We start from the raw sequence: 26,414 nt of genomic DNA, 5'->3' as shown, positions 1-26,414 counted from the left end.
TACCTCCCCCACCGAGTATTCGCTAAAATGGTACTCTAAATATTGTCGAAACTCAGTTTAAAAAAAACCCTATCTATCGATATCCCCGCAATTTTTTGCGCTTTAATCCTATCCATATTGTTTTGAAGACCACCCTCAATACGTAAGTTTTCTTGAAAAAAAGTGTTTTTATCCACACAGTCTGAGGGTATATCTCTGTCGGCAATGTCGACTGATACTTTTTTACTTGTTGAGTTTTTGGGTCAATTTCTCAAAATTGTACCATCGTAACAGGGCCCGCAAGAAGAAAAAAATTTAAAAACGATTTCAGGCGAGTCCTTAAACAACCCTCTTTCCAAACCTTGTGTGGTAGGTACCCGAAAGAGTGCTTCGATTTAATCGATATTCGGACATAATCCGAGTCTATAAGAAATAATACGATGTACAACGGCTTCTCCCTGCGAGGGTTAGTTAGTTAGTTAGCAGGCACGTTTTTTTGGAGCTATTGGGACATTTTCTCAGAAGTATGGACTTGCACCAAAAAAAAAAAAAAAAATTGCACCGTTGCACAGTGGTCCCACTTGTATGAAAAGGAGCACCAAAAATAGTTCTAATCGAGTTAACGCCTCGAAATTTGAAACATAGTTTTATGACGAGCCCAAAAGGGAGAAAAACAAATTTAATGGATGTAGGTCCACATTTGGGTGTAGCCCCCACATAAAGGTACCCCCGATTTTTTATATTTTGACGGTTTTAGCCAAATTTCCAGTCGATTTGGCTGTAATTTTGCCTTCTGTTTTCTGAGGGAACAACATACCACCTTGCAAGAAATCTTCAATATAGGTCCACGTTTAGGTATAGCTCCCATATAAACGTACCTCCCTATATTCGGTATTTTGACGATTTTAGCCAAATTTTCTACCGAGTTGGCTGTAATTTTGTATTTTGACTTCGGAGGGAAGATCATACGTCCGTGCAAAAAAATGTTCAATATAGGTCCAAGTTTAGGTATAGCTCCCATATGAACGTACCTCCCGATATTCGGTATTTTGACGATTTTACCCAAATTTTCCAACCGATTTGGCTGTAATTTTGCATTTTAAGTTCTGAGGGAACACCATACCTCCTTGCAAAAAATGTTTAATATAGTTCCACGTTTCGGTATAGCTCCCATATAAACGTACCTCCCGATTTTCGGAATTTTTTGCGATTTTACAGGCGTGGTATAAGGGGAATAACTTACAAGTTGGCAGATGGTGGCAGCTGGATTTCTTTTTATCGTAAACTAGCGACTTTCCCCTGTATTTAAAAAAAATATATGGACTTGCCCTTACGGGGCCAACATTAGTAAAACTCAACATAAATTTATAGCAATGATATTAAAAATAGCACAAAAAGTCATTTACAAAAAATTTATTTTTAAGGAACTTAGAGCACGAATTTTGAATTTGTTTTTTCGTACAAATATTGTCAATGCCATCAACTATAAGTTTCATTTTGGAAGTTGTACATTTACCTCTTAATTTTTTATAATTTCGCTCATAAGCTACGAATGCTTTTCGGATTTTTTTTTCGTTTTTAAGATACCACATACAAATCTCAACTTCTTCGACTTAACTTGGCATATTACCGCTGTAAATTGGCAAAAATAATACAGGATAATAAAACATTTAATGTGTTTAGAGAATATTTATTTCAATCGCAATCAAATTTGTCGCCATCAGTTTTTCGATTTTTGTCCACGGGCGGAACCACTGTGCAGTGCTCTCCTCCACAGTCCATGTGGTGAATAGAGTATGGCTAGATTTAGTGGCGGATATTTGCATCAGAACTCCGAAATACTCGCTCGAATACTACTGGCGAGTAAAACTTAAAGCGTGAGTACTCGCACGAGTGGAAAAAGTAAATCGAGTGTACTCTATTTTTACTAGTCACTCGGGAAGCATATTTTAGACTTGCTCGGTTTTACTCGCGAGTGAAAAGTGTTTGCCAGTACGAGTACATGAAGAGTACGAATTTTGCAAGAAAAAAAAAAACGAGTGGGAGTGGAAATGCTCGAAATAGAGTACGAGGGAGACAAGAAGAGGGACAAGAAAATTGCAAAAAAAAAATTAAACCAGGAGTACTCGCGAGTGCTTCCAAATAAAACAAAAGAGTGGAGAGTAACCTTCTTTTAAAACTCGTACTCTTCGAGTAATCGCACTCACAGATACTTTTCACTCGTGAGTAAAAACGAGCAAAACAGAACTCTCATTTGCATATTCCTTGCGTGGAAAATTTGGTAAGATCTGTCAAATAGATCAGCCTTTTACATTACCATCAGTGAAAGTACCTGACGCCAAGATCGTGCAATCATACGCATACGTCGTCTGGAGAGGGGTGGAGAACAGGAGAGGTAGAGGTTCAAAATTTCCGGAGATACATACCTCCAACACCCTGTTTCACTCTACAGTGATCGTACTTCTTGTTCATGAATTCCACGTACGACTGGCGTCCACCTAGATAATTGATTATCCAACGTTTTAAACTTGGCCGGAGGGTAGTCTGCTCGATTCCCTCAAACAGCGTGGAGTTCTTGACGATTTATCAAAACAAATGTCTGATCAATCAAAACTGCTGGTATTAGAAGGCTGGAAGCTTTGGAGATATGGATTTATAGGAGAGTATTCAAAATTCCTTGGGCAGCCCATGCGACAAATTCAGATGCACTGCGAAAGAGAACTTATCTCAGTTATAAACGAAAGACGAAACACCGTGTATATGGGGCATATAATGCGAAATCAAAAATATAAATTACTACAAACTGTAATCCGCACAAAGATAGAAAGAAGGCCTGTTAGAGGAAGAAATGATATAACATGGATCGATTACATCACAGAATGGACTGGCATCCGAGACATTACAACTCTAGAGTCCTTTGCAGGTCTATGTATTTATAAAAAAAAAACTATTTATATTGTATTGGTCGCTTATATTCGGACAAGTAAAAAAGTATCAGTTGTTGTTGTAGCAGCATTTAAACTTACGTAGAAGCATAGGTTTAATGCTGAGTTGGCAGCCGCTGGCCGAAACTCTATGGTTCCGGGTCAATCTGGTACGAAAGAACCCGCTGTCGTGGGATTGAAAAGTATCAGTCGGCTTTGCCCCTTATATTCGGACAAGTAAAAAAGTATCAGTCGGCTTTGCCGACAGAGATATACCCTCAGCCTATGTGAATTGAAACTTTCATCTGCGGACAGATCGAATGTATTTAGAGTATTTACAGAATTTTGTGGCCCTTTTTGGACATTTGAACTTGCCGAAAAAATGTGGATTAGGATTAAAGTTCAAAAGCGTTGCGGAGGAGGTACTTAAAGGACATTATTGAAGTGGACATAGTCCATTATGGAAGTGGATCTTATTTTGGAGTCTTAGCTTTTTGATAGATATCGCGCCCACTAGTCATTTTAGTGGGTCATCGTATAACTTTTGGACCATAAGGGGAAGATCGATATCGGAAATTTTAGAAATTAAACTAAATTTGGACAAAATATTAGGAGATCAAAAGTTTGGACCAAATTGGTTGCCCGTTCAATAGAAATCGTGCATACCATTTTAGTGAAATTTTTTAAACATAGGGGGATACACCGGAAGTTGTTGCCCTTCTTCGAACTGAAACTATGTTTGGACAAAATATAACGAAGGCCAAATTTTGGAACAAATCGGTTGACCAGTTCGAGAGTTTTAGGGCTCTGCAGCGACTACGTATGGTGCCATATGGGGTTTTCTACAAGAAGTAGGGCTGTTTTCTCAAGAAGTATGGACTTGCCAAATTTTGGACCAAATCGGTTGATCAGTTCGAGAGTTATAGTGCTCTCCAGCGACTACATATGGTGCCATAGGGGTTTTTACACCTTTAAGGCTGTTTTCTCGAGAAGTATGGACTTGCCCTGAAACAAGTAAAAAAGTATCAGTCGGCTTTGCCGACAGAGATATACCCTCAGCCTGTGCAAATTGAAACACTTTTTTCACAAAAAACGTTTGTATTTAGGGGGCTTCCAAATTTTGGTCGTATGAACCGACAAAAATGTTGATTAGGATTAAAGTTCAAAATGTTTACGCAAAAGGTACTTAAAGGAATGGACCGACATAGACCATGGGGGTGCCATAGGGGGTTTTTACACCCTTCGGGCTGTTTTCCCAAGCAATATGGACTTGCCCCTGAAATAACTTTTACCATCGTAATTGAGGCAGCGAATGTAAGTTGCTTCAACAAAAATCAAAGTGATTCAATAGCAGGTCTTAAAGTGAACTTATCCAAAATTTTGTGTGGGAGGTACGGGATGGAGAGGACAAATATAGTCCATATTCGAACCTGATCTATATCTGGTAGATATTATGAGAATGTGTAAAGTATGGACCAAATCGGTCACTTCCATCAAGAGTTATCGTGCTCACAATTTTTCCGAATATTTTTGAACTTTTGTGGGGGAGGTACCGGAAGGAGTGGACCGATATAATCCACCTTTTAACTTGCACTAAGTTTGGACAAAATATTACGAAAGCCAAATTTTGGACCGAAACGGCATTTCCGTTCGAGAATTATCTTGCGCTTCCACCCATAAACGTGGTGTCATAGGGTTTGTTTTTCAACTTTCAGGCTATTATTTCAGGAAGTATGGACTTGCCCCTGAGGAAACTTGTACCTTCGTATAGGGGACAGTGAATACAAGATGTTACAACAAAAACCAAGGCGATTCGAGAGCAGGTCCTAAACTGAACTTTTCCGAAATTTTGTGTGGGAGGTACTCGAAGGAGTTTACCGATTGAGTCCATATTGGAACCTCATCTAAGTCTGGTAGAAATTTCATAATGTGCAAAGTATGGACCAAATCGGTTACTTCCTTCAAGAGTTATCGTACGCCCAAATTTTCCGAACATTTTCGAACTTTTGTGGGGGAGGTACCGGAAGGAGTGGACCGATATAATCCATCTTTGAACTTGAACTAAGTTTGGTCAAAATATTACGAAAGCCAAATTTTGGTCCGAATCGGCAGATCCGTTCGAGAGTTATCTTGCGCTCCAACCACTACACACGGTGTCATATGGTTTTTTGTAACTTTCAGGCCATTTCCTCAGGAAGTATGGACTTGCCCCTAATGGAACTTACAGCGTCGTATAGAGGACAGCGAATACAACTTGCGTAAACAAAAATCAAAGCGATTCGGGACCAGGTCCTAAACTGAACTTTTCCAAAATTTTGTGTGGGAGGTACCCGAAGGAGTGGACCGATTGAGTCCATATTGGAACTTCATCTAAGTTTGGTAGAAATTACACGATGTGCAAAGTATGGACCAAATCGGTTATTCCCTTCGAGAGTTATCGTGCGCACAAGTTTTGCGACAATTTTTGAACATTTGTGGGGGAGGTACCTGAAGGAGTGGACCTATATGGCCCATCTTCGAACTTAAATCGAATCTGGACAAAATATTTCGATACCCAAAATTTGAACCGAATCGATTGATCCGTTCGAGAGTTATCGTGCGCACCAGCCAGCCAGACAGACAGACGGACAGACAGACAGACGGACGGACATTGCTAGATCTACTCAAAATTGTCTGAAACGGATATCGTACAAACATACTTGGGGTCTAAAACCATTATTTCGATGAGGCACATTTTTGGTCGTATCAAAGTGTAAATACCCTCTTTAGCCTAAAGGCTGAGGGTATAAAAAGATTTTACCCGTCGTAATGGAGGCAGCGAATGCAAGATGCTTCAACAGAAATAAAAGTGATTCGAAAGCAGGTCTTAAAGTGAACTTATCCGAAATTATGTGTCGGAGGTACCCAAAGGAGTGAACAAATATAGTCAATATTCAAATCTGATATACATACATCTGGTAGATATATTAGGATGTGTAAAGTATGGATCTGTCACTCCCTTCAAGAGTTATCGTGCGCACAATTTTTCGGAATATTTTTAAACTTTTTTCGGGGAGGTGTCGGAAGGAGTGGACCGATATGGCTTATCTTGGAACTTAAACTGTGTTTGGACAAAATATTACGAAGGTTAAATTTTGGACCGAATCGGCAAATTCGTTCGAGAATTTTCTTGCGCTCCAACCACTACACCCGGTGCCAGAGGAGTTTTTTTGCACCTTTCAGGCTATTTTCTCAGGAAGTATGGACTTGCCCCTGATGAAACTTGTACCGCCATATGGGGGAAGTGAATACAAGTTGTTGCAACAAAAATCAAAGCGATTCGAGAGCAGGTCCTAAATTGAATTTATCCGAAATTTTGTGTGGGAAGTACCCGAAGGAGTGGGCCAATTGAGTCCATATTAGAACCGCATCTAAGTCTGGTAGAAATTTCACGATGTGCAAAGTATGGACCAAATCGATTACTTCTTCATGAGTTATTGTGCCCAAATTTTCCGAACATTTTCGAACTTTTGTAGGGGAGATACCGGAAGGAACGGACCGTTATAAGCCATCTTCGAACTTAAACTAAGTTTGGACAAAATGTTACGAAAGCCATAATTTGGACCCAATCGGTTGATCCATTCGAGAGTTATCGTGCGCTCCAGCCAGCCAGACAGACGGGCTAAATCAACTCCAAATTGTCTGAAACGGATTTCCTCCAAACATACTTGGGGTCTAAAACCATTATTTCGATGCGGCACATTTTGCCCGTATAAAAGTGTAGATACCCTCTTTAGCATAAATGCTGAGGGTATAAAAACAAATTTGCAAATAAAGAAGAAGAGGTCTATCTGTGAAGTGTCACACTCTTCGCCAATTCTGGTTGTTGTTGTTGTAGCAGCATACAAACCTACGTAGAAGCATAGGTTTGATGAGGGGTTGGCAGCCGCTGGCCGAAACACAAGGGTTTCGGGTCAATCCGGTACGATAGAACCCGCTGCCGTGGGATTGCTAATTCTGGTTGGGGCGTCCTCATTGACCGTGCAAAAAGTAGAGCTATCAATCGGCTCAGCCAGCGCTATACCCCTTTGGTAATTTCCGAGGACCGAATGTCACAACTGATGATGAGCATTAAAGTCCCCTAGAACCAGTCTGTTATGACGTTTCAAAAGAAGGCAAATGTTGGGCCTATAAGCTGGGGTTCGGTTATTTAACGGAAGGATATATACTTTAAATAACTCTACCTCGATAGTTCTACACCTGACTGTTACGAGTAAAATTTTTATTAGGTTGTTTTACTTTGTATACCTACAATGCTCAAATGTAATTTTTAAAATATCTTCAAGTTCATCCCAGCTTAGTGTTAATAAAATATGAATACTTGTTCTTTGTGGTTTCTTGGTCTTCTTGTTTTTGATTTTTTAACATTGTTTTATTTGTTGTTGTTACAACAACTCGATACTTGATGCCATTTAATTTCTTGTTATTAACTTACAAGATTAACACACCGACCGAGCGAGGGTGGGGGGAGAGGAAGAATTAAGAATTTAATTTATTACAAGGTCATGTCTCACTTTTCTGTTTATAAATAACTGTAGGTATGAACAGACATACATACATACTTATATTACGACATATCACAATATGTAAAACTGCGATTTAACACGTTCGATCAAATGAAAAGACACAATTTTTTTCGCAACCAGAAGATTCGATTTAAATGAAATAAAAAAAATATTAGGGTGGTAGCAGAAAATATATAGAGAAATAGCAAAACAAAAATACAACAAAAACTTTTCCAAATACAACAAAAACTTTTCCATAACATGACCACAAAGAGTACCTTCAAAACCATCCTTGAACAGCTTTTAAACTGCACTTAAAAGTAATGCTGTACTTTTGTAGGTGAGGTACCCGAAGGTGTTGTATACAATGGACCTTCTTGGAATTTTATGTACGTTGGCATGAAATTTTACAATGTCCAAAGCTACGATCAAATTGGTTATCCAATTCGTAATTCGGTACGATTTTTTGGAACATTTGGGTTATTTTCTCAAAAACGATGGAAAAAATCGTACATGCGTAGAACTTAATGTTGTAAATATTCAATCTGGAGATATAACATCCCCTCTGCTCCTCCATTCTCTATATCAAATGGTGTGAAATTATATAATTAATTAATTGTTCCACAAACATTCCAGATGGGACAAGGGGACTTCTCTCATATCAATGATATGGGACCTACAATTTATCGCCGAGTCCGAACGGCGTGTCTTAAGACACCACTTGTAGAGAAGTTTTACATGGCTGAAATACTCAGGATATGTTGTTGTTGTTGTTGTAACAGTGTTTTATGTTTGTATGTTCGTTCTCCTGTTCAATCTGGCTCTGGGTCTATCTCCAGTTCCAGGAAGTTGGCTACTTCAATGGGATGTAACCACAGATCCACTGGAGTCAGATGAGTAGGCTTGGCGGGGCAGTTGAATAGGTGCTTAGTATCGTGCGGGCCCATGCCGCATACTGGGCAGATGTCTTGCACGGTGAGATCGATTCCCGTCCAATAGGAATTTAGGCGACTGCAATAAACCTGAGCGTAATTGAGCCAAAGCTATTCTGGTTTGTCGTGGCAGCTGACGCTCCTCAGCTGCGATAGATGGGGGATGTGCTCCAATGACTGCATTCACACAATAATTGCGTACAGTCTTAGCAACTTTGTCCCTGTGAATGCTGTTCTAACCTGCCTGATATGCCTTTTGATCTAGAGGTTCTCTCCTATATTGTTGGACCGCCGTCTCTAGAGCATGAATATCCTTCTTGATATGCCTGGGTGTATCGATGGCCAGCAGATGGTGATTGGGATGGCTCTCACGGTAACACCCGAGCCAGAACTGCAACGATAGCATCTCATTATGTTGTCGTACTGGAAGAATCTTTGCCTCCTCATATAGATGGTCCACTGTAGATTTGAGGAGGCACCCTGTTGCTGTTCTCAGGGCGGCGTTCTGACAAATTTTAATCTTATCCAACTGCCTGTCACATAAATTCTGGGACCAAACTGGCACAGCTTACCACAGACCAACCTATCGCTTTATACGTGGTCAACAAGGTTTCTTTATCTGCACCCCAAGTGCTGCCGGCTAGGGACTTGAGGACCTTGTTCCTACATTTCAGTTTGTCGCAGATTGCAGTGGCGTGCGCGCACGACGTGAAAGTGGTGTCAAATGTGACCCCTAGAATTTTGGGGCAGTTTGTGGTCGGAATTCTGTTACCATCGACCCTGATATTCAACTCTCTTCTAGTCCTCTCTTCCGAGAACCGTATTCACGCGGTAGTTGTTTATAGCATCTGCGACAGCATCCGTGTGAATGTTATTTAAACCTGCTTGATAGACTTGTTCTAGGGGTCATCTCTTGTCATCTCGGAATTCTGTTACCATCGACCCTGATATTCAACTCTCTTCTATACTGCGCCGTCCATGTGGTGAACAGAGTGGCCTTCGATTTAGTGGCGGATATCTGCATATTCCTCGCGTGGAAAAAGGTGGTAAGATTGGTTAAATAGGAGCTCACTCTCTCACAGATGTCATCCTGACGCCAGGATCGTACAACCATCCGCATACGTTACGATCTCAATGCCGTCTGGAGGGGGCGGAATACAGGAAAGGTGGAGGTTAAACAGTTCCGGAAATATCACCCCTCCTTGGGGAACTCCCTGTTTCACTCTACGGAGCTTGGATTTCTTGTTCCTGAATTCCACTTACGACTGGCGTCCACACATATAGTTGATTATCGGAGGGTTGTCTGCTCGATGTCCTCAAACAGCGTGGAGTGCTTGACAGTATCAAAGGCTTTTGATAAGTCAAGCGCCACCATCACTGTTCTATCACACGACCGCTCCTGGTTGAGTCCTCGACAAATATGTGTGGAGATGGCGTGCAGTGCTGTTGTCGTGCTGTGCTGCTTACGGAATCCATGCTGATGATCGGCAACTTGATAGCTATTTCTAATGCTGGGGAGGACTAAGGCCTCAAGGGTCTTTGCTACAGGTGACAAAAGCGAAATCGGCCTGTACGATTCACCTTTGCTAGTAGCGCAGGGACCACCCTGCCCATTTTCCAGACTTCGGGACAAATAAGGGTGGCTAGCGACAGGTTGAGAACTTTAGTGAGATACTCCACTCCCGGCTCATCCAGCTGTTTCAACATTACCATGGAAATTCCGTCAGGGCCCAACGCTTTGGATGATTTAGCGTTCCTGATGGCATTTGCAACATCATCCATTGTAAACTGTGGTGGTTCATCCTCGGCAGGAAGAGATCTAATGCGACGTAACACTCTTCTCTTCGCCCTGTCACTCTCGGGTTGCTCGACAAACAGTCGATTGAAATTACTTGCGCACCTCTTCGGGTCAGTCAACGTAACGTCGCCGAACGTGACTGAGGTCCTGTCATCCCTCCTTCCGGGGTTCGAGAGTGACATAACCGTTGTCCCCAATTTGCTTATACCGGCTCCAATGTTGCAACTCTTCAGATGATTTAACCACTTGTTCCGCTTATGTTCGCCGACCAGCCAGTATCAGCTCCTCTGACTCTGGGGTCGTCGGGGTTGGTTCGTCGAAGCTCATCACGCTCATTTGCTAATCCCATCGCCTCTGCTGGGAAATTTGGTCTTACTTCGGGTATTCGACTAGCAGGTATATGGCGAGCGGCTGCAGCATTGATGATGTCTCGGAACGTCCTTTCCGCTAACCGAACATCAGAAGGATTGGGCAATTCTCTGAAGCGGTGATTGGTGAACTCTCCGAAACTCGGCCAATCAGCTTTTTTATGATTGACGAACGTGCGGCGTTCAGAGGTGATGAAATCGGGTGGTATGCTAATGGAGACAATTATGGGGAGATGGTCTGATCCAAGGGAAATGATGGGTTGCCAGGTAACGTCATTTGTCAGACCAGGTGACACGATGGTTATGTCAGGCGAACTGTGACACTCTCCTCTAATTCTGGTAGGGGCGTCCTCATTGACCGTGCAAAACGTAGAGCTATCAATCTGCTCAGCCAGCGCTGTAACTCTCTGGTCGTTTCCGAGGGCCGAATGCCACATCTCATGATGCCCATTAAAATCCCCCAGGACCAGACGACTATGACCATGCAAGAGCGGGCTAATGTCAGGCCTATAATCAGGGATACAGCTATTTCTCGACGGGATGTATACATCCAGCAACTCTATCACGGCAGCTCCACACCTGACTGCTACCCCCATACATTCCATGTACGGGTCATTAGAGACAGGCTCAAGCGAGATAGGTCTGTATTGGACAGACTGGTGCAATAGGAAAGCCAATGCCCCACCTCCACTTCTGGTGCGATCTTTCCTCAGAACATTGTAACCATCACAATGCTCGAAGCTGTGGTTGTTATTCAGCTTGGTTTCCTGCACCGCCGCAACCTTGATGTTCTTCCGACTCATAAAATCGACTATCTCCTCGATCTTACCTCGGAGTACATTGCAATTCAATTGCAAAAAGGCTGCATTTTCGGGGATTGGGACAACAGCGGCTGGTGTTAAAGGCTGCATGTGCGGTTGTTGTCGAGGGGACTGCGGGGGAGTTTCGTAATCAAACGACGAGGGAGTCTCGTAATCCGACGACGACTCACTGGGGACTGTGTTCACGCAGCATGCAGCAACATAGTCCCTGTCGTAGTCCCTCACGTGGACGAGTCCAGAGTAACCCCTTAGATGCACACACTCCTGACATCTATTGCATCTCACCGAAGGTTGGATGTGGGTGAAGATGCGGATGTGACAAACTGAGCAAAGATATATTGGTCCTGGGTTTTCCTCCGTCCCGGCTCGGACCAATAGAATTCGGAGCAGGCGTTCCGGGATATGCTGCTCCAAATACAGAAAAACGAAACAAATACAAACATGTACACACTGAGGTGGCAGCCGCTGGCCGGAACATTGATTTTGTGTTGTTCCGGGTCAATCCGGTACGAAAGAACCCGCTGCCGTGGGATTGTGAATGTGCGGCGTTCAGAGGTGATAAAATCGGGTGGTCTGCTGATGGAGACAATTAAATGGAAATGTCGCCAACATTACTGAGGGGTATTTTGCCACCGTTGAAAATTGTTTAATGTTGCTAGGCCGCGGAATCGAACCCACGACCTTGCACGACAGTGGTAAAATTAGAAAATATTATCTACCTAGGACATCTTATATTAATTTTTGTTATTCATACGATTCAGGCTCAAGTTGTGGCAATCCCAAACCTATGGCTTATATCCCTTTAGCAACCTTAACATAATCTTACTATAAACCCTTGCTATATTTTGACTAACTTTTGCTTATTGTTACTAAAAGTTGCTTCCACTTTCCTCAAAACATAACGCTTTTCACCAAACTGCTTTCTCTCTCTCTCTCTCCTATTCACATCTCTCACAATGCAAATTACAAATTTTACCTCCATTTTAACAGCTTCTCCATTTCCCTTTTGCTTCTCTTTCACAGCTTAAAATCAATACCGCCCAATCTTATGGTCAGATGGCGTAACAATACCGATGCTATGATCGAAGCCCAATATCCAACACCCGGAGAATTTGAATATATGGAATGTGGACCATCACCACCAGCTGAAAGTGCACCCAGTATGTATGATAGTTTCGAAGAACCCACCAGTGAGTTGAGCGTCCAAATATGCAATGATACGCTGCGTATCAGTTTGATTGATCAAATGAAAAATGCCGCTGGCCGTATCCGTTATTTTGAAGATATCGAACAGGGCAATGTGATCGGTGACAACACAAAGTCGCATTTCGAGTCGGCGTCACAAATTGAAAAGAATCTGTGCTACTTGTGGTCGGCATTTTTAAAGAGATGGGATCTATTGCAGAGTCTGTTGGACATTGGAGCTGAGCTGCATTTCTGTGATCAAAATGGTATATCAGCGCTGCATTTGGGTGCCTTTAGTGGTTGCCTATCGACGTTGACTTTTTTGGTCCAAAAGGGCATAAATGTCAATTATCAACCGAAATGCTATACACCGCTGCATTGTGCGGCTTTTGGTAACAGTACCGAGGCTGCCAAATATTTGATTAACAATGGCGCCCAAATATCCATTGATACGACAAAACCAAATTGTGAGGAAAGTTTGCTGCACTGTGCTGTGAGGGCCAATGCCTTGGAGTGCTTGCAATTGTTTATAAATGAGGGAGCGGATGTGAATTCCCTCAAGCCAAATGGCACCAATGCCATACATTTGGCGGCGGATTTGGGTAATGCCCAGTGTTTGGAGGTATTGCTACGGGCTCCCGGTGCAGATCCCAATGTCAGGATTTGTATACGCGAAAAAGAATCCACAGCCTTGCATTTGGCAGCCGATGAGGGTAATGTGGAATGTGTGGATTTATTGCTGGCCAAAGGTGCCGATGCCAAATTGAAAAATCATCGCGGTTTTACGGCTTTGCATTTGGCCGCCCGCACCTCCAGTTTGGAATGTGTGGAATCGTTGCTGAGAAATGGTAATGCTGATCCCAATGCTGAGGATTTTGATCATCGTACCCCGCTGCATGCGGCCATAGGTAAATCGGAAAATGCCTTTGATATTATGGAGCTGCTCATACAATGGGGGGCCAATGTTAACCACAAAGATATCTATGGTTTTACCGCCTTGCATTTGGCCGCCTTGGATGGTTTGGCACCCTGTGTGGAGATGTTAATCTATCATGGAGCTGATGTCACGACCAAATCGAAAAAAGGTACCAGTGCCTTGAATGTTATAACACGCAAAACTCCCGCCTCTGTGGCCATGATAAGGCAAAAATTGGATGCTGCCATAACACTGCATCACTCACAGGATCCGGTTAATCGTGAGGTGGAATTGGAGTTGGATTTTCGCCAGTTGCTGCAACATTGTCATCCACGTGAGATTAGCTATTTGAATACCTTTGTGGATGAGGGCCAAAAAGAGATACTGGAACATCCCCTCTGCTCCTCCTTTCTCTATATCAAATGGGGTAAAATTAGAAAATATTATATAGGACGTCTTATATTCTGTTTCATTTTTGTGATTTTCCTTACGATTTATGTCCTCACTGCCCTGGCCCACAATTGCTACAATGTCAGCAACAATGACAACTCCACCATTCAAGCTCAAGAGTTGTGTCAATCCCAATCAATTTTGGGTGATATGTTGCGCAGCAATCCTTTTGTTATGGAAATGCAATGGGGTGTTCTGGTGGCCATAACCATTGTGGAGATATGTCGAAAGGTCTATGGCATAACGGGATATTCATCATTTCGCCATTATGTCACGCAGGTGGAAAATATTATGGAATGGTTTGTGATTACCAGTGTCTTTTTGATATCCTATGTTTATACGAAGAAAACGTACACCTTTCAAAATCACATTGGAGCCTTTGCGGTACTGTTGGGTTGGACAAATCTTATGCTGATGATTGGTCAGCTACCGGTGTTTGATGTCTATGTGGCCATGTATACCAGGGTCCAGGGTGAATTTGCCAAACTGTTTATGGCCTATTCGTGCATGTTGATAGGTTTTACCATTTCATTTTGTGTGATATTTCCCTCGTCCTCCTCGTTTGCCAATCCCTTTATGGGTTTCATATCGGTGCTGGTCATGATGATTGGAGAACAAGATCTCTCGTTGCTTATCAATGATCCAGATGGCAAAGATCCTCCATTCCTACTAGAAGTTAGTGCTCAAATTACATTTGTATTATTCCTGTTGTTTGTTACGATAATCCTCATGAATCTGTTGGTGGGTATTGCTGTCCATGATATTCAGGGTCTGAAGAAAACGGCAGGCCTCTCCAAATTGGTTAGGCAAACAAAGCTAATATCCTACATAGAATCGGCTTTGTTTAATGGTTATTTGCCCACCTGGCTGCGTAATCTGTTGCACTATACGGCGTTGGTATCACCGCAGGCCTATCGTGTGGTCTTGTGTGTTAAACCCTTGAATCCTAGTGAAAAACGTCTACCCCGCGATATTCTCATGAAAGCCTATGAGGTGGGTAAAATGCGTAAACATTTTGGCCATACCATTTCGGCGAAAAATTCCGATGCCACTTATCTCTCCTATAAGAATAAATACAATACTGAGTCGGTAATCCAGACACCCACCACCCCAAGTACACCCTATGCCCCGGAGGATTTTGAGGCAACTGTTTTGGCAAATATCAATACAAAAATTGATGACAACACCGATCGTATTGAATATTTGACACAGGAAATTCAAGAACTTAAACAGGCCCTCATCACACAACAACAGCAGGCTAGTAAAGTTATCGATAAGTTATTGATTGTTATATCGAATCAACAGAAAAATAATTTAAGAAAATAACAAAGAATGGAAGGGCGAGGTGTAAGCATCTAAAGGCCGCAAAAAATCAACATTATGTATGTTCCAGAACCTGCAAGAATCTACAATTTTTTTGCTACGATAACAATTTTTTTCCTTTACGATATCGAAAAAATAGTCACAGCAGTCACAGTCCTGAAACAGATCAATTAAAGAAGAATAAGAAAACTTGAAAAATAAAATAAAATTAATTTCGACAAGTTTCGATCAATGTTTCTTAATTTTTTTGAGATAGGATGCAAAAATTGAAAACTTGACGAAATAAAATTCCAATAAAATCAAAGATAAAAGAAAATTAAACCAAAATAGAATAAAGTAGCCTCCACAACACAGCCGACCAAGAAGAGGGCACACAAAATTCTCAATATTTGCAACTTTTGACAGTGTGTTAGTAACGTTGTATGCACGCATGCTGCAAAACAAAAACAAATCAAAACATTTGTGTGCACTTTCGTTGCGTTCGGGTCGTGTGTGTGTGAATTGCCGAAAAACTTCGTAACTTTAACAATATCAAAGCACGACATTGCTCCACAATCCCACGGCAGCGGGTTCTTTCGTACCGGATTGACCCGAAACCATAGTGTTTCGGCCAGCGGCTGCCAACCCAGCATCAAACCTGTGCTTCACGTAGGTTTCTATGCTGCTACAACAACAACAAAGTAGCCTCCAAGCAAATAAAAACAAAATATATTGTATTAAATATAAATGTTATCGCTAAAATTGTATAAAAACAATTTTACATATTAAAACGAACAAAAAATTATTTTTAATTTATTATTAGAATAAACTACCAATTTAATTATAAACGAAAAAAACCTAAATAAATTTTTCGATTTAATTTTAAAATTATGCAAAAAATTAATTAAAATTACAAATTTTGTTTAAATTAAAATAGAAAACAAATCAAGTCATCCCATTGCCAAAAATAAAAAATAAAATTTGAATAATATTATTTGAATTATATCATTTGTACATACACTATATAGAGAAGAGCCAAAGTAATCGAAAACTCGAAAATGAAAAATTATGAAATTATTATTAATTAAAAAAAATATTAGTAGAAATGCAAAAGATGTACAGTAGAGAATTCCTCCGATAATTTGTACTCCAATTCCTAATAAATTTCCCAAACAAACTCTCGGTTTTGTTTTTTTAATTGAATTATAAATAACAACCGCCCACTTTCATTACGAATTATCGAATATCTACTGTATTTTTTAGAAAATATAAAGTAATATGTATAATGTTTTTTAGATAATGTAAATAATTTAAATTTTATATAGATAAAAAACTATCGTTAAGTTATGTTGTGATTTTAAAACAAAAGCGATATAAATATAATAAAAACCTATTGTCTTTATAAATAAAATCAAATGTTGTTCGTTAATAATTGCATCAGTTTAAAAAAGCTGGACTGCTTTGGATAATTTTTTTGGAATGTCCGTCATGTTCTTGTTGTTGTCTAACGTAGGTTTTTACGGAAAGAAAAATTGACCAAACCCACTTTTACTTCCACTTTTTCTAAATATGTTACATCTACAAAACTACTGAACCCTTTTTTTTGTGAAATTTTCAAGGAATGTACAGGGTTGCAGCTCGGTGAAAATTATTATTATTAATACCCAGGTTCCTAGGTGGAACATAGGGCCACAACAAAATTTATCCAATTATTTCTATTTAAAGCTAAAATTTTAATTTCTTTCCATGATTTATTCGCCTTCCTCAGTTCTTCTAAAACTTGCCGTCTCCACGGTAGCAAAGGTCTACCTCTACGGCGGCTACCATGCGGGTTTCACTCAAGGGCTTCTTTGGCAATATTTCCTTTTTGTTTCCTCAGTGTATGACCGATCCATCTCCATTTTCTTAGTCTGATTTCCTTGACTATTGGATTTTGGTTGCACCTTTCATAAAGAGTTTGGTTTGCAATAACATTAAGCCAATGTATTCTCAAAATTCTTCTTAAGCATCTATTGACGAATGCCTGGAGTGAGTTCGCTATTCTTAAGGACATGTTCCATGTTTCGCATCCGTAAAATAGGACAGATTTTACATTTGAGTTGAATAGTCGTATTTTTGTACTACGTCTGATTTGCGATGATCTCCATATATTGTTGAGTGCTCCGAATGCTTGTTTTGCCTTTCGCATGCGGCTATTTATATCTACTTCAGAGCCTCCTGTCGACGTTAACATACTGCCGAGATAGATAAATTCTTCTACTTCTTCCAAAGGGGTGTTGTCCAAGGTTAATGGTGTTGCGTTTCCAGCATTTATGCTCATGCATTTAGTCTTGGATACATTTATATGAAGGCCAGCTCTCTGCGCATACTCCTAAACTTGGTTGATTTGATGTTGCATGTTTGAGTTCTGATGCGACAAAAGGCATATATCATCAGCGTAGTTTAAATCAGTCAATCTGCCGTTTAAACCCCAAATGATGCCGCCAAGCTCCCGCGTCGCAGCAGCCATCACCGTATCTAGTACAATGTTAAAAAGGAGCGGCGATAATACGCATCCTTGTCTTACTCCTTAACTCTGGCTAGTTAAGCCGTCGTACAAAATTCTGCAGTGTGAGTCATCATAGAGAGCTTCAATAAGGTCGATTATTTTTGTTGGAACACCCTTGCATACTAGGGACGCCCATATGGCATTGTGGGATATAGTGTCGAATGCTTTTTGAAATTCTATGAGCGTTAGATACAATGATGATCTTAGTTCTATAGATTGCTCTATGAAGATTCTTAGAGTATTTATGTGATCCACACAGGAATAGATTTGTCGAAAGCCAGCTTGCTGCTTTCTTAGTTCGGGTGCAATTGCTGATGAAATTCGGTCGTTTAAAATAACGGGTGTTTTTTACAGGTTTGTTTTTCGAATAGAGATAAAACTGGAATTTTTTGTGGTCAAATCTGGCAACTCTAATGTCATTTATGTTCAGTTTGGTTTGCCATTTCATCATGAACAGGTTGACAAAAGAACAACGCTTGCAAATCGTGCAAATTTATTTCGAAAATAATGGTTCAGTTCGCGAAGTTTACCGTAAGCTCCGTCCATTTTATGGTCGACATAATCGTCCATCGGAGCAATTAATTCGGTGGGACCATGGATCGTTTTCGCACTACGTTTACTCTATATGATAATACGCATCCGCAGAGACGTCGAACAGTGCGCACCGAAGAAACAATTGCCGCTGTAGAGCAAAGTGTTGAAGAGGACCCGAATGAATCCGATTCGCCACCGTACACAGCAATTGGAGCTTTGTCCATCAACTTTATGGAAGATTTTGCGCAAAGATCTTGGCTTGCGACCTTCCAAGATCCATCTTGTGCAAAAATTAAAGCCGCGAGACCATGCAATGCGTCGTGATTTTGGTGTATGGGCCGAAAATGAGATTGATCTCGATGCTTATTTTCATCGCAAAATTTTGTTCAGTAATGAGGCTCATTTTTGGTTGAATGGCTACGTCAACAAGCAAAATTGCCGCATTTGGAGTGAAGAGAATCCACATAAGACCCTTGAGACACCATTACATCCACAAAAACTGACTGTTTGATGTGCTCTATGGACTGGTGGAGTCATTGGGCCATACTTCTTCCGAAATAATGCTGGAGAGGCAGTTACCGTTAATGGAGACCGGTATAGAGCCATGATAACCGACTATTTTGTTCCCGAATTGGACCTGTCAATTGGCCACCAAGATCGTGTGATTTGACACCATTGGATTATTTTCCTTGGGGATATGTGAAGTCGCTCGTCTACGCCAATAAACGAGAAACGTTAGGGGAATTGGAAGCCAACATTCGTGGCGTTATTGCCGACATACGGCCCCATATGCTCGAAATTGGACCTCTAGAATTGGCTTTATTCGAGCCAGCCGCGGCGGCCACATGCCCGAAATCATATTTAAACATTAATGGCATAAAATTATCCTTCCAATAAAGCCAAAATGATGGACATTAAAACGATTTTCTTGTCTTTTATTTCAATTCGAAGTTCTATACCACTAAAAAAAAAACACCCTTGTTTTATTTGCCATGCTCAAAAGAGTTATGCCCCTGTAGTTTGAGCATTGAGAAAGATTGCCTTTTTTGGCACATTTATTACCAGTCCTTCCTTTAGGTCGGATGGCAATTCCCCAGTACTCCAAAAGTTGTCGACGATGTAAGATCAATTCACTTGTGAATGGGTTAGCTTTTAACATTTCAGGTGCGGTTTCGTCAATGCCTGCTGATTTACGATTATTTAAAGATAATATGGCATGACATATTTCGTCTATGGAAGGAGGTGCTGTGCTTATGTCGTCTCTTGTCTCGTGATGCTTACAGTTGCAGATATTTGAATTCCAAACAGTTTGGTTTATGGACAGGATGTTGGTATAGTGATGTACCCATACATCGAGTTGAGATTGGCTGTTTGTATGTGATGTTCCATCTGGGCCAACTAAAGGTTTACCTTTTGAAAATTTTGTTTTTTTTTTCACTGATCTTCTTTATTGTTTGTTACATTTCTTTTGTTTTGTCGGACGATGCTGCAGTTTCCGTTCTTTTGTCGTTTCTGGCACTTTTTTTAACTTTCTTATCCAACTCATTGTAGTGTCTGTTTAAGGTAAGTTTTATCGATCTTGTTCTGGCTGCGTTTAGTTGAGACTTTATGTTTTTTCGCTGTTCGATGAGCATCCACGTATCGTCTGATATCCAGCATTTCCTGGGTACTCTCGTGGCAGTTAGATGTTCGGCGGCTGTTTCTAAAATTGTGAACTTAGCCTTTTCCCAGTAATCATTTAGGTTAGAACTTTCGACGGCTTGTAATTCGGCATATTTTGCATCGAGTTTCCTTGAGTATCTGTTTCGCACGGTCTCCTATTGTAGTTTGGCAACATCATATCGTGGTCTACGTTTTTTTGTTCTTTCTGTTCTAATTGCAGCTACCTTAAACCTGAGTGTTCCTATCAGTAGATGGTGGTCGCTACCTACATCTGCTCCTCTTTTTACACACACATCCAGAAGTGACCCTCTCCATGTTTGACTGATGGCGATGTGGTCTATCTGATTTTCCGTTAAACAATCCGGAGATATCCATGTGGCTTTGTGAATTCTCTTGTGAGGGAATAGTGTACCACCTATCACAAGAGCCTTGCTGGCGCATGTTTCTGCCAAAAGTGTACCATTTTCGTTCATTCTTCCTATGCTGTGTTTGCCCATTACACATTCTAAATTTCCATTATCTGGACCTACATGGGCGTTGAAATCGCCCATTAAGATCTTTATATCTCCTCTGTGGGTTGCATCTAAAACATTTGTGAGCTGGCTGTAAAAAGCACTCTTGTCGGAATCTTCGGCATTCTCAGTTGGGGCATAGCACTGTATCACGGTAAGGTATCTAGCGCGCGTAGGAAATCTTGCTGATATTATACGATCCGTATGGGGTTTCCACTCAGCAAGTGCTTCCTTGCCATTTTTGGAAAGGAGAAGCCCAACTCCACTAGACCTTGGCTGTCCAGCTGGTTTGCCCGATTATAAAAAGGTTACATTATCGGTTGCTGAAAATTCTCCATTGTCCGGCCATCTTGTTTCGCAGAGGCCAAGGAGTGTTAGTTTATATCTGCAGAACTCTTTTGTTATCTGGGCAAGTTTTGAGGGTTCAAGCATTGTTCGAATATTCCATGCTCGGTGAAAATAGGCTACATATTTTGTTAAATTTCGGAGAGGCCGGGGTAACTCTGCTATGCCCTATTTATACCCAACACCACCTTGTGGTAAGGGGTATTTTGTATTTGTGCATTAGTTTGTAACATGCAAAAGGAAACGAGATAGACCCATAGTTCCTTTTAGGGATATACATATAATAACTTTCTGAGTCGATTTACGCATGTCCGTCTGTCCATGTATTTTCGTAAACAAAGTACAGGTCGCATTTATTGTCCGATTCGCATGAAAATTGGGGAAGATAGTTTTTTCGGCCAAAGGACGAACGCTATTTATTTTGGTACAAATCGCTTCATATTTGGATATAGGCCCCATATATTTTTTCGACCGATTTGAGGTATTTGGTGCGCCAAACACGCAAATTCTGTCCGATTTCGATGCAATTTGGTATATGGGACGGAACTAGGTCTAGGAATAAGTGTGACAAATTATATAGAAATCGGTTCAGATTTGGATATAGCCCCCATATATATTTTCGCCCGATTTAAGGCATTTGGTGCACAAAACACGCAATATATGTTCGATTTCATTGAAATTTGTAATGTATGACAGAAGTTAGTCTAAACAAGTAAAAAAGTATCAGTCGGCTTTGCCGACAGAGATATACCCTCAGCCTGTGTATATTGAAACATTTTTTTCCCAAAATACGTATGTATTTAGGGGGTTTTAACAATTTTGGGCGTTTGACAGACAAAAATTTTGATTAGGATTAAAGATCAAAAGTTTTGAGGAGGAGATACTAAAAGGAATGGATCGACATTGACCGTTATGGAAGCGGATCTCCAGCCGCAACATATGGTGCCACAGGGGGTTTTTACACTCTTCGGGCTGTTTGCTCAAGAAGTATGGACTTGCCCCTAAAAAAACTTTTACCATCGTAAATGAGGCAGCGAATGCAAGTTGCTTCAACAAAAATCAAAGTGATTCCATAACAGGTCTTAAAGTGAACTTATCCGAAATTTTGTGTTGGAGGTAGCGGGTTGAGTGGACAAATATAGTCCATAGTTGAACCTGATATATATCTGGTAGATATATTAGGATGTGTAAAGTATAGACCAATTCGGCCACTCCCTTCAAGAGTTACCGTACGAACAATTTTTCCGAACATTTTTGATCTTTTGTGGGGGAGGTACCTGAAGGAATGGACAGATATGGTTTATCTTCAAACTTGAACTATGTTTGGACAAAATATTACTAAGGCCATATTTTGGACCGAATCGGCAGATGTGTTCTAGAGTTATCTTGCGCTCCATCCACTACACACGGTGTTATAGGGGCTTTTTGCATCTTTCAGGCTATTTTCTTATGAAGTATGGACTTGCCCCTGATGAAACTTGTACCGTCGTATGGGGGGCGGTGAATACAAGTTCTTATAACAAAAATCAAAGCGATTTGAGAGCAGTCCTAAACTGAACTTTTCCGAAATGTTGTGTGGCAGGTACCCGAAGGAATGGACCGATTGCGTCCATATTGGAACCTTATCTAAGTCTGGTAGAAATTTCACGATAAGCAAAGTATCGACCACATCGGTTACTCCCTTCAAGAGTTATCGTGCGCACAAATTTTCCGAACATTTTCGAACTTTTGTGGGGGAGGTACCGGAAGGAGTGGACCGATATAACCCATCTTCGAACTTAAACTAAGTTTGGACAAAGTATTACGAAAGCCAAATTTTGGACCGAATCGGTTAATCAGTTCGCGAGTTATCGTGCGCTCCATCCAGCCACACAGACAGACGGACATCGCTAAATCAACTCCAAATTGTCTGAAACGGATTTCGTCCAAACATACTTGGGGTCTAAAACCATTATTTCTATGAGGCATATTTGGCTCGTTAGCACAAATGCTGAGGGTATAATGATTATGTTTAACTTCTTCTTCGCCTAAGTTCTATTATCCATATTTTCTTGCCTATTCTATCCACTTCCCTTTTTCCCTACCCTCTCCATTTTCTTTTTACGCTCATCTCTCTCTCTCTCTCTCTCTCTCTTTTCACAATAAAAACTATTGTTCGCTTGTCACCGAGTGGAGTAGTTGCCTATAACAACTGAAGCTTCGAACACAAACACATAATTAATGAATGAACGCTGTACTTCGTGACCACCCCCATCTTTCGCAGCAGAAGAACGCTGACTGATATGGCAAACACACACGAGTGGTTTTAGCTCAGTTGTAGAGTTGGGCAATATAGTTCCTGGAGCGGATCGATCCTTCTAGTTCCTTTTACCAAAAGGAACTAGTTCCTTCATATAGTTCCATAGTTCCGAGAGCGATATAGTTCAATGCATCTTTCTCGTTCCACGTTCTTTTTATTTCCTTCATTCCAAATAGTTCCGAGAATGAAGTAGTTTAACGCATCTTTCACTTTCTTTTTGTTTTCATTTTTTGGTGGATGAATTGACATAAAAATAAATAATGGGTACTTTACACGATATGTTTTTTACATATGAGTTGTCACTTCTCCCGTACTAAATGTATATGCAAAGTGACAACTCATATGTAAAAAACATATCGTGTAAAGTACCCATAAGTTGCAGCAATGTAACGAGGATGTAATTTACATTTATTTAACAATGTGGCCGCATCTGAATGATGAAGGAACCAAACGTGAAAGATCGAAGAAAGAAAATGAATTATATACATAAATGAAAGGAATTATATGCACGGCTGGAACTATATGAACTAAAGGAACTATATAAATGAAAGAGCCGGATATAGTTCCAATAGTTCCTTGTCCGGAATAGTTCCTTGGAACTAGTTCGTTCCGGAACTACACAACTCTACTCAGTTGAGATCCGGACGATACAGCCGTCTCAATTCATATTGGTACACTCATATTGGATACTCAACACATGTCCTGCGTGTGGATTGGCACCACACGACAAGCTGACCCCACTCACTTATTTCCTGATTCTTTATAGACGCCGCCAGTCCAGGTTGCAGAATTTTTGAGTCTTGATACAGAGGAACCAGAACCAGATAACTGAAATAATATACGTACGAACATATTTGCGTTGCGACAACAACAACGACAGCAACTTAGCATCCTACAATCAAAGTTAGTTTCATTTTCAGTCCATAATTTGATGTGAATGCAGGAATGCCAAATTATACCTAATTAGGTAAGAAAATGTAGATAACAAGAGATATATTCTCAGCCTATGAGAATTCAGACTTTCTTTTATGGACATTGACCGGTAATACAGCAAAAATTTAGGAGGTTTTCAAGATTATATGGCCTTTTGTGGACGTACGAACATGTCGACGGAAATATAGAAATATTTGGAACATTTATTTTAACTATTGAGGACGTTTCGAATAAAATCCGAAGATTTTGCCACTAAATTTGATTAGAACTGAATTTTAAAGTTGCCGAACTTTTGTGAAAGTCATTCCTTTCGATAGTTATTTTGACATCCAGCCAATTTAGTTATCACCGTAGGATTTTTAGAACAATTTGAAACAGGGATACCTGTCCACGAAAAAAATGTCGCTGTAATCAGAATGTTGGAAAATTTCGAAACAATCCTCGAAAAGTCCTTAATCTGCACCTCAGCGAACATTTTAACTTTTGTAAGCGAAGTAGCGGAATGAGTTGTCCTATATAGTATATCTTCGAACACATGATTAAGGTTTGTTAAAAATATTACGATGTGCAAAATTTGGACTTATGTGAATCACTCTTTCTCGCACACACAAGCCATTTTATTTTTGTTGTTTAGATTTTAGACCAATATGTCAGGAAATTTGGACTTTTCCCCGAAATATATTATATTGCTTCATACAGGACCACAAATACTACCTTATGTTAAAACGATCTTCGAACTGCACCTAAGTAACAATTTTGAAGTTTTGTGAGGTTTGTACTCGAAGGTGTTGTCCGATATATACCTTCTTGGAACTTTATGCAATAAATGACATTGTACGATGTGTAAAGTTTTAACTAATCGTTCTCATCACTAATTTTTAGTTCATGATAGTAATTTTAGGCCAAAATCTCGGGAAGTATGGACTTTTCCCTCAAAAAGACAATACAGTCGTAATAGGGGAAGGTAATACAAACTGTTGCTAAAAAGTCAAAGCGGTTTGAGAACTACACTTTTTTGAAATTTTGTGTGGAAGGGATCCGAAAGAGTGCACCGAAAATTTTCGTGCACTCCAGCCTGCCGCACAGACAGACGGACAAACATGGCTAAATCGATTCGGTCATAAAAGGGACCGGGATTAACGCCCTACAGCAAAAAAAGTTCAGAACGATTCGATATATATCCTTAAACTGAACTTTTACACAAATGTTGTAGGGGACCAATCTATGTGTGGAAAAAAATATTATGATGGTCTATGTCTGCCACCGTGGTGCAATGGTATGCACACCCGCCTTGCACACATAAGGTCGTGAGTTCGATTCCCCGGCCAGGCAACATCAAAACACTTTTCAACGGTGGCAAAATACCCCTCAGTAATGTTGGCGACATTTCCTGAGTATTACAGCCATGTAAAACTTCTCTACAAAAGTGGTGTCTTAGACACGCCGTTCGGACTCGGCGATAAACTGTAGGTCCCACATCATTGAGCTAATATGAATCGGGGTGCACTCATTGATATGAGAGAAGTCTCCCTTGTCCCTCATGGGATGTGGAACAATTATTAGGTGTGTTAAAATATGAAATGTCATAAAAATATGAAATTTCTTCAAATTTTTTTCAAACTCCCACACTGTTTGCTGTGGAGATTTTCCCACAAAAAGACACATAATTCTCCCACAATTCAAGATAGAGAATGTATACTTTTTCCCATGGGAACAAATTCCCAATTCGAAATTCATTCAGAATGAGGGGAGATGGGAAATGGGAAAAAACTACAAAATTTTATTCAGAATACGAAAATGTGGGAATGGGAAAAAATTCCCAACTCCCATGCGTTCAGAATATGGCTGATTATGATGGTCTATGTCTGTTAGCATGGTAGAACAATAAAAGGTAACAGCAATACATAGCTGATTGAACTGGTTTGTAACGTTAGTGTCAAATTCCATACGACATTTTATATACAGTCTGACCTCGATTATCCGTGATGGTCGGGACCGGAGGCATTACGGATAATCGATTTTCACCCATAATGGAGTCAACGCTTTTTATGCGGTTTTGAACACATTTCTTAGTAATAATTTCATACTATCGTACACATTTGACCAATAATATTTAACTGTGCTATTTTTATTATATTGGTTTAAGGAAAGAAATGAAATAAAATGAAGAATTCAAGAATTTACATCTGCATAAAAATATTTCGGGAACATAAAGCAAGTTATGCTTGCCTTGCTTGTGTTTGTGATCCCTAAATACACAAATTGTGTGAAACAGTAGAATTTCTTAATCAAATTAATTTAAAGTTGTGATTTTACTCCCGGATAATGGAGTTTATAATGGATAATAGAGGCAATCGAAACA

At 40.4% G+C, this 26,414-nt stretch overlaps 2 protein-coding genes across 6 annotated transcripts in view; one reads left to right on the top strand and one right to left on the bottom strand.

Moving 5' to 3' along the window:
• wtrw (ankyrin repeat domain 61 water witch) overlaps window positions 1-15,556 on the top strand; it is a 76,316-nt gene extending 60,760 nt beyond the window's left edge. For all 5 annotated transcript variants that reach the window (XM_073971632.1, XM_073971633.1, XM_073971635.1 and 2 more), the window contains one exon: window positions 12,390-15,556. In XM_073971632.1, the coding sequence (XP_073827733.1) occupies window positions 12,390-15,243 (2,854 nt within the window). In that variant the 3' untranslated portion in view covers window positions 15,244-15,556. The remainder of the gene's footprint in view (window positions 1-12,389) is intronic.
• Window positions 1-26,414, bottom strand: part of mRpS9 (mitochondrial ribosomal protein S9) — a 118,194-nt gene that overhangs the window by 85,918 nt on the left and 5,862 nt on the right. The gene's annotated exons all lie outside the window — the stretch shown is intronic.

Source organism: Musca autumnalis, unplaced genomic scaffold, assembly GCF_047663935.1.
Source record: "Musca autumnalis isolate F117 unplaced genomic scaffold, ASM4766393v1 scaffold_1, whole genome shotgun sequence".
NCBI lineage: Eukaryota > Metazoa > Arthropoda > Insecta > Diptera > Muscidae > Musca > Musca autumnalis.
This window is presented reverse-complemented; position numbering and strand designations above follow the sequence as displayed.